Source organism: Hippichthys cyanospilos, chromosome 4, assembly GCF_059441005.1.
Source record: "Hippichthys cyanospilos isolate Australia breed blue-spotted pipefish chromosome 4, RoL_Hcya_1.0, whole genome shotgun sequence".
Lineage (NCBI taxonomy): Eukaryota > Metazoa > Chordata > Actinopteri > Syngnathiformes > Syngnathidae > Hippichthys > Hippichthys cyanospilos.
In genome coordinates, this window is record NC_142372.1 from 2,145,072 (window position 1) to 2,161,447 (window position 16,376).

Sequence of the window (16,376 nt, forward strand, 5' to 3'; positions counted from 1 at the left end):
GCGTGCGCCTTGGGGGATGCCCGAGCTGCAGTGAATCAACGGCGACAAAAACGGACCGAAAGCTTCGAGTCGGCTTGCTGTGATCGGATTTGCGCCCCTTTATTCGTTCGTCTCGCAGTCGAAATGCAACAGCCAGAAGCCCGCCAGATGGCTCAGCCGTCAGACGCCGACGTCCTGGACCCAGAAGGTACCGACGAATGTTATTATTATTATTATAATTATATTACTGAACTAGTCACACAGAAAATAATTGTAATAAATAGTAATAGTGCCCTTAGTTGACTATAAATCTTACGACTTCGCTGTATTCAAATTTCAGTTCAAGTAAAACTTGCAGATTTATCACCCTGTAAATTGGAGGTCAATTATTTTATATGTCTTGTTTTATTGCTATCTTTGTTTCGTCTCATTAAAATATACAACTTGAATAAGTTCAAGTTCAGTTTGCTTTTAAATGGGGTTACATTTCATACAGTGTGATATTTTAACAGTTTCTGCACATATAAGCCAGTCTAATTTAATGTCATAACTGGAACAATATATTTTTCTTTTCAAATCAAGAGCAAAGTAATTGCAACATGATGCAACTTTTCGCTTGCGTTATAGTAACTTCTTTGCTAAATGATTTATGCTTTTATAAAGTTTTAATACATAATACTGAGATACGAGATGAGATACGAGACACAAACTATCCTTTATATATAAATATATATATATATATATATATATATATATATGTGTGTGTCCTGTACCCAGCGGCGTATGCACGGAGGAAGAAAACGGCTCTGTGGGTGACCGTGGCCTTGTTGACGCTGTCTTTGGTGGTGCTGGCCGTGGGCTTGATCTCGGCCACTCGCACGGACAACGTTCCCGTGGCGGGTTATTACCCCGGGATCACTGTGAGTGCTAAGCAAAGACCCGCCCGCCCGCCCGCATTTGTCCGACTGTCCCAACTTTGCTCTCTGTCGTCGTTCAGTTGAGTTTCGGGGCCTTTCTCGGCATCGTCGGCATCCACCTGGTGGAAAACCGAAGGCCCATGGTAAGTCAGGCCATCCTTGTTATACGTTGGCTTGCATCCGTGCTTCTCAATTCTTGAATTTTCTTTAAAACCTTTTTGTATCCTTTCTAACATTGACATATATATATATATATATATATATATATATATATATATATATATATATATATATATATATATATATATATATATATATATATATATATATATATATATATACATATATATATATGAGTTAGCGTCATTACCTGTGCGTTTACAGGAAAGCGTGGACATGAGGACCAATGTGATTACCGTGCGTTCTGCTCAATCTGCGGTCAGTCAGAGAGATTCTGATTGGCTGTGTATTTCGGTGGCAAAAAGCGAAATGGAATTAGCATCGGTCCATTGCTTTTATTTGCGACGTGCACACGGCTAAAGTAGCCGCTCAATTGGCTTTCTCCACTTAAATCTAGCTGAATTTTTTTTTTACATTCTGCTCTAATGGATTTAGGATGATCTGGTTTTTTTTTTTTTTGCGGGGGTCCAACCATAATTTTTTTATTTTAAACCCTATAGTGTTGTTTTTTTAAACCACCTTATTGATGTTTTTTTTTCCCTTATTTTCTTTCCTGAGGAAAAAAAAGTCATTCGAGCCTTGCTATACATGTTTATTTTTTGCAGAGAAAAGAAAAGCCCTAATACTGAAGCCTAACTATAAATGATGATTTTTTTCTATAAAAAAAAATCACACTATTAAGAAAAATATACTGTACATGGTAGTTAAAAAAATCACCTCACAATACATGGTCATTTAAAAAGAAAAAAGAACAAAAGCCTAACAATAAATAATTTTTTGTATTAAAAACCTTAGCCGTGGTGTTTTGTTTATTTGAGAAAAAAATAGTATTCATGGTAGTTAATATATATATATATATATATATATATATATATATATATATATATATATATATATATATATATATATATATATATATATATATATATATATATATATATCGTATGACGCTTGAACAGTTCTAAATAGACTAACCGGAATAAATGGACATATTTATTTATTTGCCATTCCCTGACTGGTGAAGACGAGCAAGTGCGTCCGTAGTGAATTTTTTATGCGGGCTTGATGGTGTCGCGTGTCAGCTCGGATCCGCTTGTCAGTGTTTGATCCCAAACGCTGAGCAAATGTGGGACAAAGATAATAACGTTTTAACGTGTATTTTTGCCAAGTGAAACTTTGTTCAAAAACACACAAGGATAAATTCTTTTGGTCGAAACTACCATAACTTGATTTCTTTACGGGGTCTTCAGTTTCTTATTTATTTATTTTTTTTATTAAAACGACAACGTCTTGTTGTCTCTAATTCATGTCAAAGTCAAACAGCATTCGTCGTGTTGGAAACAACCCTGAAATTTGTCTCAAATTGACTCTTAGCTGGGTTATTTTGAAAACAACTGTTTTTCGAGCTAGCGATGGGAGACTGAAGCTTCATGAAGCACTTGTGATATTTTTTACTCCCCTAGATGGTGCTCTTGCCCTAAAGATAAATATGATTGCAATTCAAACTTCCACTGCATTTTAAACCAAGTGCCATCTAAAGGAGTAAAAATAAATAAATAATAACAATCATAAATGCTTCGTGAAGCTTCATTCGGCCAAAACTAAGGTAACGTGTTGCCTTTCTGGGGTCTTTGGCTTCTTTTTGTTGACAAAATGACGAGGTCTTTTTGCAGAATCTATCCTAGACATTTTTGTCTACGAGTCGAACGGTGTACGACTTGTTGATGTTGCCGTTTGCTGAGCACGTTTGTGAAAGTTTAATGACGCTATCTGAAGCTCGTTTGGCATCATGCAGGTATCCGCTTCCCCGTTGTAAGAAGATAGCTTCCAGCTTGCTCTGGAAAAAACAATGGATATTATGTAAAGCCTGGCAGCATTTTAAGGATTGAAAAATCCTGTCCTTAAACAAATTACTGGCAATAAATTGATAAATCAATGTTGCTATCCAGGAATTGCGATTTTGTTATGTTTTGAACTCATAATTGAGTTCGTGCCATTTAGAGGAGTGAAAAACTCCTCTCAAATGCTTCATTAAGCTTCATTTTGAGTCAAATTGACCCAGACTCGGGGTTGACGCTTTTTTGTTCCTTAATTGAGCTAACATTAGCCCCTCGTTCTTTATAGTGATTAGAAAATGACGCTTCATGAAGCATTTGTGATTTTTTTTTTTTTTTTTTTTACTCCTGTAGATGGTGCGCTTGTCTTCAAAATAAAACCTAGGGTGGTGGAAACATCTGAAATTTCCATTGCATTTTAAACCAATTGCCATCTAGAGGAGTGAAATATTTTCTCAAGTGCTTCATGAAGCTTCATTTGGTGTCAAATTGACCCAGAGTTGGGGTCGGCCCATTTTTTGTTCCTTAATGGAGTTATTTTTAACCCCTCAGTTTTTAGAGCGTACATAATAGTTAGTGATTAGAAGATGAAGCTTCGTGAAGCACTTGTGATATTTGTTGACTCCTCTAGATGGCGCTCCTGGCTTGAAGATCAAATCTAGTGCAATGGAAACATATAAAATTTTTGCTGCATTTTCAACCAGGTGCTATTTAGAGAAAAAAAAAAATCCTCTCAAGTGCTCTATGAAGCTTTATTTTGGGAAAAATTGATGCAGATATGTTGGTCAGACATTTTTTCTGACTCATAATTGAGTTATTTTTAACCCCTCTGTTTATAGACTGTACATATTTATCGATTAGAAAATGAAGCTTTACAAAGCACTTGACGGCATTTTAGATGACACCTCCTTTGCATTTTAAAGCAAAATGCGCTCAAGTGCTTCATGAAGCTTCATTTGGCCACAACTAGTAATAATAAACTGTAAATATTATTTTCATTTGTTTATTCACGAAAAAATGTGCACCAATTATGTTACATCTCTTGCAAATAATACAAATAAAAAAAAGTTGGATTGAAGGCTGTCCAAACAGTTTTACTTATATTTGAGCAGAAGCTCCAAAACTGAATAGGAATTTGCGGCTCGTGAAAAAAGCAGAGAGGGGAAAGTGTCCCTCCTTACAGTCAGCGTAGCTTTTTAATTTTATGACTAAGCGCTTCACCGAGCCGGTGTTCTGTTCTCACCTCTAAAAGGCGCTTGCGGACACGACCGCTATATTTCTCCCACAAAAGCCTTCCTGGGCGGTCACCTTGCAGCACCAAGAGCATTATCGTATTTTAAGCAACAGGCGATGGGATGTTCACATCTTATTACTCCGTCACGGGACCGGTGAACCGCGCGCAAAAAAAAAAAAGACTTTGTGCTGACATTCGGCTACGAGACCTACATTTTTTTTTTGTTTTTTTGTGGAGGTCACGCTCTTTTGCATGTTTCGTGTATGCACATGAGTGTGAATGGAAGATAATGCCCCCCCCTCCCCATTGCTCCGCCAATTATAAGTAAGATAATTATATATTAAAATAAAAGAAACAAGCAATATAAGACAACTTTCAACAATTGTTAACTACTTTTTACAGTGTTTATACAGGTTACAGCTTAGTCTAAAACTGAAAAAAAAACATCAAAGTGCCTGAAATTAAAAAAAAATTGAAAAAAATTACACCGACCCTCATTTGAAAGCAATTACATTTCATTAGACAAAAACAAAGCCTTTTACCGAGGGTAACCCCCCCCCCCCCCCCCCCGACTCCTCCCTCCCATGCCGCACCAAATATAAATATTTTATCTATAAAAATTTCATATTAACTGCAATATTAATCCATTTTCAACAACGGTTAACTCCTTTTTCGCAGCGTTCGTACATGTTACAGCTTAGTCGAAAACTGAATACTGAAAAAAAGTGCATCAAAGTGCCTGAAAGAAAACACCAATCTTCATTTTATCGCTATTACACTTCACATGGCAAAAACAGAGCCTTTTCCAATTAAATAAGATTATTATCTATAAAAATTCGAGGAGTATACCTAAAAATATAAATCAGTTGTTAACTATGTTTGTGTAGGTTACAGGTTAGTCTAAAACTGAAAAAAAAAACTAAATACAGCTAAGAGCCTGAAATTAAAAAAAAAAATGCCAATCCTGATTTGATTGCAATTACATCCAACATGACCAAAACGAAGGCCTCCCCCCCCCCGCCCCTAGCATGGCCTCGCCCCACTACACTATTTGAGAAGGACCGCGCTAAGCTAATGTGAAGTCACGCGTTTGTCAAGTTGTATTGTGCGTACTGGCGGGCTCATCTCCCGCTTGGAGCCCATAAAAGTGCCGGCATTTAAAGAGCTAATGAAGTGGAGACGAGAGTCTGGGCCGGCCGGGGGCAGATAAAACACCCAACCGGAACCTTCTTCTTCTTCTTCTTCTTCTTCGCCGTGTTGTGTCGTTCTTTCTCATCCGCTGCAATTACTCCGCGTCCAACGACCGGTCGTTCCATGAGGTTTTATTCTCATATGTACCGCACATTTGTGAACGGATGATTTTGGATGAGTTTTGGCGCACGAAGCGGCCGTGTTGAATTTTGTTATGTCGTCACCATCTGGGTGAAATTTCAGCCCCCTAGTGTCTCCCTATAATGCTTTCCCTTTGACGTGAAATCCTTTTTGTTATAAAAAGACTGTCTCGTTTATTTATTTACGTTTATTTTAAAATGTCAGTGTTTTACTTTCAAAATAAACACAGGGATTCGTCATCTCAGTGACGGGAAAATGAAGCCTCATGAAGCGTCATGAAACACTTGTGATATATGATATGTTATGTTACAATAATAATTATCTTTTTATAACATTAAACGTAATATACCCTGCACTTCATATGATATAATATAACTTTTAAATAATAAATGTAAAGTAAAATATATCGGTACATGCAATACACAAGCAACTGCAGAAGTGCGAGAAATATGACTCATACATTGATTATATTATAATACAATAATAACAATCTTTTTCTAATATAATAATGTTATATTATATGACATAATATAAATATAGAAATGACATATTAAAATAAGGTATTTAAATAATATCACATGTGCATGTATTATATTCATCAAAACAAATTAAAGCTAACCAAATGACTTATGAATGATGTTTAATAACATTGTTTTTCTCACTAGAGTACTCTTCTCCTGAGTAGTTACTGATACCAAGTACTGATACCACTAATACCCCCCCAACAAAAAACAGCAAAAAAAAAACAAGTATTTGCCCATTCCTTGTTTATTAAGTGCAGTAAAGTCTACTGTATATGAACGAATTTAACGTACATGCATACGAGTATTTTGAAATCATTCATCTTGAGGAGTTGAACAGCGACAGCGAATGATACCGCGATATAACGTAAATGTTATTATCCTAAAGTTTATGAGAGGACATCTGCCACAGGACAGCTGGGATTTCATATTTGCAAAGGCGTAGCCGCAGCGATATTATTATAGCTATGCGTGCATACAACATTTGGACAATTTTATGATGATGCGTGTCCTTCTCGTTGCATATCTGCGGTCTCCAAGCTCATGGCTGCCATTATCTTCATCAGCATTGGAGTTATCGCGTCCTTCTTCTGCGCCATCGTGGATGGGATCATCGCGACGGAATTTATCGTAAGTGGCGGAAAGAATTGGAAAATGGAAAACTTCCTCACACAAATCAAAGCAAGCCAGCTGCTTCGGGACCTGAAAACAAGAACAAAAAAGATCCCCGAGGATAGTTCACCGAAGGTCCGGATTTTCATCGTCTATATTTTGATTCAAGGAGAGTAGAAGGCTAAAATGTTCTTTCGAGACATATTATTTTTATTGAGTGATGTGGAATGATATTGAAAAATATGGAAAGATATGTAAAAGATAGCGATGGGAAAATGAAGCCTCGCGATGCACTTTGGTATGTTTTTTCTCCTCTAGATGGCGCTGTTGGTTTGAAGATGCAATTGTCTTCATTCGTAAAACGAGAGCACCCTCTAGAGGAGGGAAAAAATATCACTTCATCAGGCTTAGTTTTCGAGTAGCATCACTTATGTTAGAGGTGTTGGATACCATATTTTGACATTTTCATAACAAATGTTATAACTTGTATTATTATTATGATTTTACTTGAGTTAATATTATTTAACGGATACTACAAGAACATATATTTTGTTTTGTTTTTTAATAGGTTAAATCAGATAGTTTAAAAGTGTAGTCTAAATATTTGGCAATTTTCAGCTTACTCTTATATTATTATTTTTGAAAAGATATTACTTGGACTTATTTTCAGTGTGCTAAATTTGATAGTTAATAGTCGTATTTGAATTATGTAGTTAACTTCAGTAGTAAAAATTCAATGCATTAAATATGATTAATTTCAATGAAGGGATAGTATTTGCACTTGCTGTCAACTGAAAATGACACCATAAGTGCTCAAGTATCGGCCAATCACGGCTCGTTTTTTTTTTCCGGGTTTGGTCGCGTGACATTGGCCAACGGAGCCGTGATTCAGGTTTCAAGAGTTTTATTGTCATATGCGTCGTAATACATAATCTTATTGTGTTCACTTCCCCGAAGCTGCGTCAATCCATAACTGAGCAAATAACAAAGTAGGCAATAAAAAAAAAAACACAAAATTAATCGTCAGTTTCTTGGGTGTCATTTTCAGTCCACAAAAGATGCTGTCAAAAAATGTGTTTACATTGCACGAGATATCATTTGAAATGAATTTTAGCCAACATTTGGACGACAGGAAAAGCGAGAAGCAAACGTGGTGATATTGTTGGCCGGGGGAGCCGGAAAGGAGCCCGGCTCATTTTGGCCCATTGACCCGGCGAAATGTCAACGATATTGTAAGGGGTGCGGAGGAGCGGAGAAAGGCGCGGAGCTCCGGCCGGCGACCGGCTGATATTGATCAAGAACGCTATCAAAGGCGCCTAGCGAGCTGGCAGGACGGCAGGATTTATAATCATTGCTCCTCGGAGCCTCGCGCAACGCCGTGGTTTAATGAGCCGCTTCCTTCTATCGTCCCGGCGCAGGAGGCCCGCCGCTAATCTGCAGCGTTAGCCGTAAAATTGCTGCCGTCGCGCCCAAAAAAAAACCTGAACCCGAATTTCAAAGTCTACTATGAAATCCTGCTCATGTTTGAGGAACCTAACTCCATCTGCGAATCATTTGAAAAATAACTTTAGTAGATAAAAAAAATTGAGACCCTAATCTGTGTTGAAAACCCTATCTTGAAACCCCTAGTGTAAACCCAAAACTAGATTAAACTCCTACATTACAGCTTCAATCTTGTACTAACCCCTATTTTGAAACTCAATTTTAAAACCATAATTTGAAACCCTAAATCCATTTTAAAACCCTTATTTGAAACCCCAACTTCATTTTAAAACCCTCATTTGAAACCCTGAGTCTGGTCTAAAACCCTAATTTTAAAAACTAACTCCATTTTAAAACCCTAATTTGAAACCCTAACTCTAGTTTAAAACCCTAATTTGAAACCCTAAGCCTAGTTTAAAACCCCAATTTGAAACCCTAACCCCATTTTAAAACCCCAATTTGAAACCCTAACTTCATTTTAAAAGCCTAATTTGAAACCCTAACTCCATTTTAAAACCCTAATTTCAAACAGCCTAGTTTGAAACCCTAATTTGAAACCCTAACTCCCTTTTAAAACCCTAACTTGAAACCCTAAATCCATTTTAAAACCCTAATTTGAGACCCTAACTTCATTTTGAAACCCTAATTTGAAACACTAACTCCATTTTAAAACCCTAATTTGGAACCCTAGATCCATTTTAAAACCCTAATTTGAAACCCTAACTCCCTTTTAAAACCCTAACTTGAAACCCTAAATCCATTTTAAAACCCTAATTTGAGACCCTAACTTCATTTTGAAACCCTAATTTTAAACACTAACTCCATTTTAAAACCCTAATTTGAAACCTTAACTCCATTTTAAAACCCTAATTTGAATCACTAACTCTATTTTCAAACCCTAATTTGAATCACTAACTCCATTTTAAAACCCTAATTTGAAACCCTAAATCCATTTTAAAACCCTAATTTGAAACCCTAAATCCATTTTAAAACCCTAATTTGAAACCCTAAGTCTAGTCTAAAACCCTAATTTGAAACCCTAACTCCATTTTAAAACCCTCATTTGAAACCCTAAATCCATTTTAAAACCCTAATTTGAAACCCCAACTTCATTTTAAAACCCTAAATTGAAACCCTAACTCCATTTTAAAACCCTAATTTGAAACCCTAAGTCTAGTTTAAAACCCTATTTTGAAACCCTAACTCTATTTCAAAACCCTAATTTGAAACCCTAAATCCATTTTAAAACCCTAATTTGAAACCCTAACTTCATTTTAAAACCCTAATTTGAAACCCTAAATCCATTTTAAAACCCTAATTTGAAACCCTAACTTCATTTTAAAACCCTAATTTGAAACCCCGAGTCTAGTCTAAAACCCTAATTTTAAACACTAACTCCATTTTAAAACCCTAAATTGAAACCCTAACTCCATTTTAAAACCCTAATTTGAAACCCTAACTCCATTTTAAAACCCTCATTTAAAACCCTAAATCCATTTTAAAACCCTAATTTGAAACCCCAAGTCTAGTTTAAAACCCTATTTTGAAACCCTAACTCTATTTCAAAACCCTAATTTGAAACCCTAAGTCCATTTTAAAACCCTAATTTGAAACCCCAACTTCATTTTAAAACCCTAATTTGAAACCCTAAATCCATTTTAAAACCCTAATTTGAAACTCTACCTCTATTGTAAGCCTCTAATTTGGAACCCTAAATAAAGATTGAAATGCCCGCTTGTCTTTTTCTTTTTCCGAACCCTTTCCACAGGACATAAGACCTTTGCAAGAGGACATGTGCGACTTTTACGCCAGCGGCGCCGGCTATGCCTACGACACCTACTACACAGAGGTGAGGCTACACACAAACACGGGGTGGTTCTATCGTAGTGGGGACATCCCAGTGACATCACAACGGATGACCTAATCCTTACTCAAACCTCGATCAAAGCAAATTCAAACCTCTACTCGAAGTGGAGCCCTCAAAAAAGCTCTTCACTTGTGGGGACCGCTCAAGTGGTGCAAGAGGTCCCCACAAAGACAGTAAAAGACAGAATTTGCTCCCCAACATGTATCAGAAATCAGGGGCACACGAAACACACACACGCACAATGTTTGTCTTGTGCTTCTGCTTGTGACTCTTCAAAAGACACATTTGAGATACTTTCACATTCAAAATCTATGGCCAAATTATATATATTTTTTTATATATTATAGTTTTGGGGGTTCTCCCAATGAGCCAAGGAAGCGCCTTCCGCAACTTTGAACACAGTGACATCTAGCGGGCGGACGCGTTTACTGCATTTATTTATTTTGTCCAAGCGCTGCATATACAGATATAAACATACATATATATACATAAATTCAAACATATATAAAATATATATGAATATGTATATGGCCATTGTTGCAAAGTAACAGTTAGAGAATCGAAACAAAGAGTTAGCGGACAAATGATGTCAAAAGTGAGCCTGAAAGTCAAGCTCTTCAATCCGCTACCGTTTTAGGTCACGTGTCGTCCTTTGAACAAAAGCTGCAAGCTGAAGCTGAGAAGTAACACCTGCTACTGCTGCTACCTTTACAACTGTGACAGGTAACGGGCCCACATGAACTGTTGCGAAAAAATAATAAAAATAAACAACTTCGGAATGGGAAAGGCGCAATATACGTGAGTATTCGCGCGCGTTGTGACCGACAGCGCAGACTACCACCCTCAGTACTTTGAGTTCATGGGAGTGAGCGGCTGCTGGGACGTCATCCATCTCCATCGTCTGCTTTGGTCCTCCGTGGTCCTCAACGTCGCCGGCCTCTTCCTGGGGATCATCGCCGCCGCCATCCTCGGAGCCTACAAGGACATGGTCGGAACAACCGATATCATAATATGCAGTACATAATATACTCTTCACGCTTACATATATACTGCACATATGTTCGTACATACGAGACATATATATATACAGTATGTACATTTACACATTATACATGCATATGCATACAGGTTTATATTCATAAATATAGACATACTTGATTACATTTGTACATACATACATACAGCCTTATAGCCACACATTTACACACTTATTAATAAAGATACATACATACAGTACATACTGCATACACATATGTACATACATCTATACAGTAAATATGTACACTCACACACTATCTATCTATCTATCTATCTATCTATCTATCTATCTATCTATCTATCTATCTATCTATCTATCTATCTATCTATATATATATATATATATATATATATATGTGTGTGTGTGCAGCAGAAGCCCGCTCCACCACTGGAGCCAAGCCCAGCGCCCCCACCCCACATCCTGTACAACCCGACCCAGCACATGCTGACCTACGCCGGCTTCTGTCCTCCGGGCCAGAACCTCCCCGCGTACCCCAACTTTCCGCTCCCGGTGCAGGTAGGTCCATCAAATATTCAAATAAGCATATTTTCAACCCTCACGCGGTGCTTTGTCTGATCCGTCGAAGGCATTTCACATGGTGAAAGCTTTGAAAGAAGACAGCGGGGAGCTGAAATTTCACCCAGATGCCGACAATATTCAAAATTTCACCCTCTAGTATTGTGAGAAGAATATGGAAAAATATGGCCCAAAAAATGGACGCAATACCGCTCAAGGGTTAAACCGATGTACCGGAACTTCCCGAGTACTCGATTCAGCTCCAGTCTTAAATGAAAACTTATGTAATAAGTACACCAAAGTGGTTTTGTCATGACACTTGTGTTTTTTCCCACCTCAGACCAGCAGTAATTTTCAGGGACCCGCCAGCCCACAAATGATCCCCGAGGGCGGGACCCCCTGCCCTTCCGAAGAAACCCCCAGTCAGCCGGCCTCGCAGGGCGCCGCCCAGGAAGCGGGAGGCGGCTTGGTGCTCACGCCCAACGCGCCGGCCCTCTTCGGATCCTCGCACAACCCCTTTGAGAAACCTCCGCCTTACGCTTACTGAACCCGCCGCCAAAAGAAAAAAATAACTTGTTTGCCCGAACCTAAAAGACGTTTGGCCCCATGAGGAAAAATGCTTGTTTTGTAGCGAACGTAGTTCGTGCGCGTCGAGTTAGTTTAGGTACTAAAAGTTGTAAATTAATTGAATACTTTAGGTTCTAAAATATTTGAATACTTACTGAATACTTACTGTACAGTATCTGAGGATGGAATGTCTGGACCCTTAAAAAAATATATAAAAATATGTATTTGGGATTGAATGAGATGAGATCATGACAAATGCACAACAAATAAGGGCTTTCTTTCAACAGGAGTGTGGGGCCGAAAAAAAAACTATGGCTGATATCATCGTTTTTACAAGGAAGTCATTCCCAAAATGTTCTTTACCGTCAAATGTTCCACAGGCCCCCAATAGAGGGCGACAGAGGAGTGGATTTCTTGACGCATCCCTCCTATTTAAAACAATCCACTTCAAATGAATAAATTCCTGAAATTAACTCCGATCCACTTCTGCTCCTGTTCATAATGATGTCCACTTTTTATCCAGCGCCGTACCAATCCCACGACTGCAGGAATCCCGTGGAAATTTGCGTTTGCGGGATATAAAGTAAAAAGCGAAATTCAATTGTTTGTATTCGAAAAGGACATCGCAGTTGCTCAGGGATCATATACCAACCAATCACAGCTCACCTGTTTTCTGACTTTAATCATGTGACATTCACAAATTGAGCCGTGATTGGTCATTTCCTGAGCCCCCTGTAATTGTGATGACATTTTCGGCGGCAAAAATGGCTGCCGCGGAGATGACATCACAGTTGCTCAAGGCTAAGGTAACAACAATCACAGCTTACTTTTCTTTTCCACTCTAATCATGTGACATTCACCATCTGAGCCGTGATTGGTCATCGCCAGAGCCCTAGGCAACTGTGATGTCATTTTCAGTGTCCAGCTAGTGGCAAAAATGGCCGCGCTCAAAGGACATCGCTGTTGTTCAAGGCTCAGGAAACAACCAATCACAGCTTACCTTTATTTTCCACTTTAGTAATGTGTCATTCATCAGCTCAGCCGTGATTGGTCATTTCCAGAGCCCTAAGAAATTGCGGTCATTTTTAGTTGTCAGCTAGTGGCAAAAATGGGGCAGAAAAGTGTTAGGTAAAGCACTAAGTTGGAGTGAATGTACTTTTGCACCAGCGGACGTAAAAACGTGAGAACACATCACAGGATTCCCCATCGGCGTTTGTCAAACTGTTTATTTTGCTTTTAAATACAATTTTCACCCTGGAAGATTAAAACCTAATCGTAGAATTGTACACTGACCTGTCACGACGTTCAAACGAAGCCTCATGAAACACTTTATGAAAGTCAAATGATTTGACTACTCTAGATGGTTCTCTTGCTTTAAAAATGAGGACCGTTGCAGTTGAAACGTATTAAATTGCATCTTTAAACCAACAGTGCCATCTAGAGGAGCAAAAATAAAAAAGATCCATAGTGCTTCACGGGGCTTCGTTTTCCTATCATTAATGTCATTACAACATAGATGATTTTTAAAGAAATTCACACAAAATATGCATACTGTTATCCTGGCATTCATTCATGAGAGAACTTTAAAAAAAAATAAAAAATTGAAAAAAATGAAGGCAAAATAACACTGAAGCCCTTCAAACAAACACCATGCTTCTTCTCACATTCTTTGTTTTGGTTTTTTTCCTGTATTTTGCTTTGTTTGGCATCTACCAACTGAAGAATTAAACGACCATTGTGTAAAATTCTAAAGACATTTGTGACTATTGCTTTCATCCCATTTTGGGTAGAATCGCATCTGTAATTCATTTTTTTATGGAGGACATGAAGTCCAGATTATAGTTGTTTTGAGCCTATTGTGCGGTGACTTTTTTCCTAGAAAGCATTTTACACTTACAATATTTACACACATTATAATACAGCGCATTCAGTTTTTCTCTCAGTAGCTTGTGTATGGTAAGTACGTTGGATAATTTCCACTTTTACAAAATCATTCTCCTCCGGTTTCCACGCCGATTCCGTCGGACTTGGTGCGAACGTGCTTCTGGAATAGCCACAATTGAGACCTTTGTGCGCAAGCGGAGATGCGACGTGCATCTTTCGGGAGATATTTCTTGAGATTGCTCAAGTAGGCACAAGGTAGTTTTTTTTTTTAATATTTCAAGGTTGCAGGTAGACATGGAGCAGGTGGACATGCGCTTATGAATGTGGCTTCATGTTGCTAACCACGTCGACCTGCAACAATGTGCAAAGGTTTTTTTATATGCTAAATGAGTGGATGTGGGAAAGGGAAAAAAAAAAGCTCTTTCTGAAATCAGGTTGGACAGTATCGTGCTTTGGGTCACAGTTAACGTTCCATCTCAAACACGTAATTTACGTTTGAGACTCTGGACATTCAATCCCAAGAGTTGATGGGAAAATGAGGCCTCGTGAACCACTTGATACATTTTTTTTTTACTCCTTAAAATGATGATTGGGACACAGTTAATGTTCCTCCTTAAACACACATTTTTAGGTTTTTTGGTTTTAAGACTTCAGAAAAGGAATCCCAATTTATGATAGAAAATGAGGCCTCATGGACCACTTGATACATTTTTTTCTCCCAAGAAGGTGCTTTAGGTCACAGTTAATGAAAATGAGGCCTCATGAACCACTTGTGATTTTTTTAAACGTTCCATCCCAAAGACGTATATTTTAAGATTCATACATGTTTTAAGATTCCGACCCGTCAACCCCAGGTAGTGATTGAAAAATGAGGCCTCAAGAACCACTTGTGATTTTATTTTTTTACTCCTCAAGATGGTGCTCATGGTTTAAACATGAAAGCTAGTGCAATGGAAATGACATTTCCAGACCAAGAGCGCCATCCAGAGGAGAGAAAAAACATCACAAGTGGTTCACGAAGCTTCATGTTCGCATCGCTGGTCCCAGGTATGGTTTTTAGGTTATTTGACTTTTTTCTCTCAAGTGTCGGGATAAAGACTCGTCGATAAATGGCTTTCACCGAATGAGCTAACGCTGAAATCAGCAAAACAGTACCAGAACTGAAGCCTACCTTTTGGTTTTTGACACCAGGCGACCTGGGCCTAACGTAATATTCTGCGACAGATGAAACATTCCAACGTCCCATCTTTTGACTTCTGACTGATGAAGTGGACATTATTGGCTTAATATTTCTCTTAGAATATGCAAAAAGTCCTCGCTTCAGCCCTCCGGGCAGCAAGCTCCGTTGCCTCAGCCAAGACAAAAGGACCGGGTCGGGATCATGGTCTGAGGGCCCATGTCAAGACCGCCAACACCAGCTCCAGATTTCATGACATTTAAATCTAAGAAGTCTCCTCTCTACCAAGACGTGATCTTATAAATCTTCTGGAAACAATCCTCGCTTGTGGATTTGGCTTTGCAAGGTCACTGGTTGGAATCCAGCAGGGGGCAGGAGTGAGAGCGGATGTCGTTATGTTTCTGGATGGCCTGGTCCAGGTCCAGAGTTTGCCCGTTCACCGCGACCTTCATGCAGCCGCTGTACGGCGCCGAAACCAGCGTGGAGGCCAGCGGGACATCTGAGCAACAAGTCACATGACCGAAAGGTGCCAGTGAGCTTTTCTGATCATTTCAAATCCATAAGCGTTCTGGAAAAATGTCTTCTTATCTTTTTTTCGCATTTTTTAAATACCGCTATTCTGGAACGCCATTTGAGAAAAATACTAAATTTGTACCCTTTATATGTCACTCTTTTGCTCAGTTTTATAAAGATATGTATCATCACGAACTCATTCAAACCCAAAAATGGATTTTACATCTTTTTATTTTATTTTTTTTTTTAAAAAGAGTCCAGACATTCAACCAAAGGGACTTGTATTGTTTTCATTATTTTAAGTGTTTTGGATAAAGGAGGGTTAAAAACAATGGCTGGCAATAAGTAAGTGATTACTCTGGGTAATTAAGTACAAAATTAATCAATTGCTTCAGATACTGAAGTAAAACAGTAACAATTACGTTTGTACTGAAGTAACAAAGTAAATACTTTAGGTACTACAGTAATAACGCAATTACTCTAGGTAGTATGGACATTACTTTCAATTCTAAAGTAATCAGCTAGGTACTAAAGTAATTGATTTGTACCAGTCATTTTTAGACTCTCCTTTAGCCAAAAACCTTTAAAATTGAGAAAAATAAATAAATAAGTAGCCGGGATTGAATGTCTTGGACTCTTGAAAATCGAAGAAATATGCGCACATCATTGAAACTGTGACGAAATTAAAATTTCATCTAATTCAAATTTCATCTGCTGCAAT

At 38.2% G+C, this 16,376-nt stretch overlaps 2 protein-coding genes across 3 annotated transcripts in view; one reads left to right on the forward strand and one right to left on the reverse strand.

Annotated features, from left to right (window-relative positions):
- Positions 1–13,871, forward strand: tmem255b (transmembrane protein 255B). 2 transcript variants are annotated; one of them, XM_088413462.1, is made up of 9 exons: positions 1–187; positions 757–899; positions 977–1,039; positions 6,539–6,628; positions 9,861–9,941; positions 10,597–10,682; positions 10,788–10,947; positions 11,368–11,514; positions 11,855–13,871. In XM_088413462.1, exons 1-9 carry the CDS (start codon positions 124–126, stop codon positions 12,059–12,061), a joined length of 1,041 nt encoding a protein of 346 aa, XP_088269588.1. In that variant the 5' UTR covers positions 1–123; the 3' UTR covers positions 12,062–13,871. The 2 variants fall into 2 exon arrangements, with proteins under 2 accessions (XP_088269588.1, XP_088269589.1); XM_088413463.1 differs by having other exon boundaries at positions 11,371–11,514.
- The window catches only part of gas6 (growth arrest-specific 6), an 18,312-nt gene continuing 15,223 nt past the window's right edge, over positions 13,288–16,376 (reverse strand). Inside the window, exon 15 of the mRNA XM_088413461.1 lies at positions 13,288–15,641. Coding sequence (XP_088269587.1) covers positions 15,490–15,641 — 152 coding nt within the window. The 3' untranslated portion in view covers positions 13,288–15,489. The remainder of the gene's footprint in view (positions 15,642–16,376) is intronic.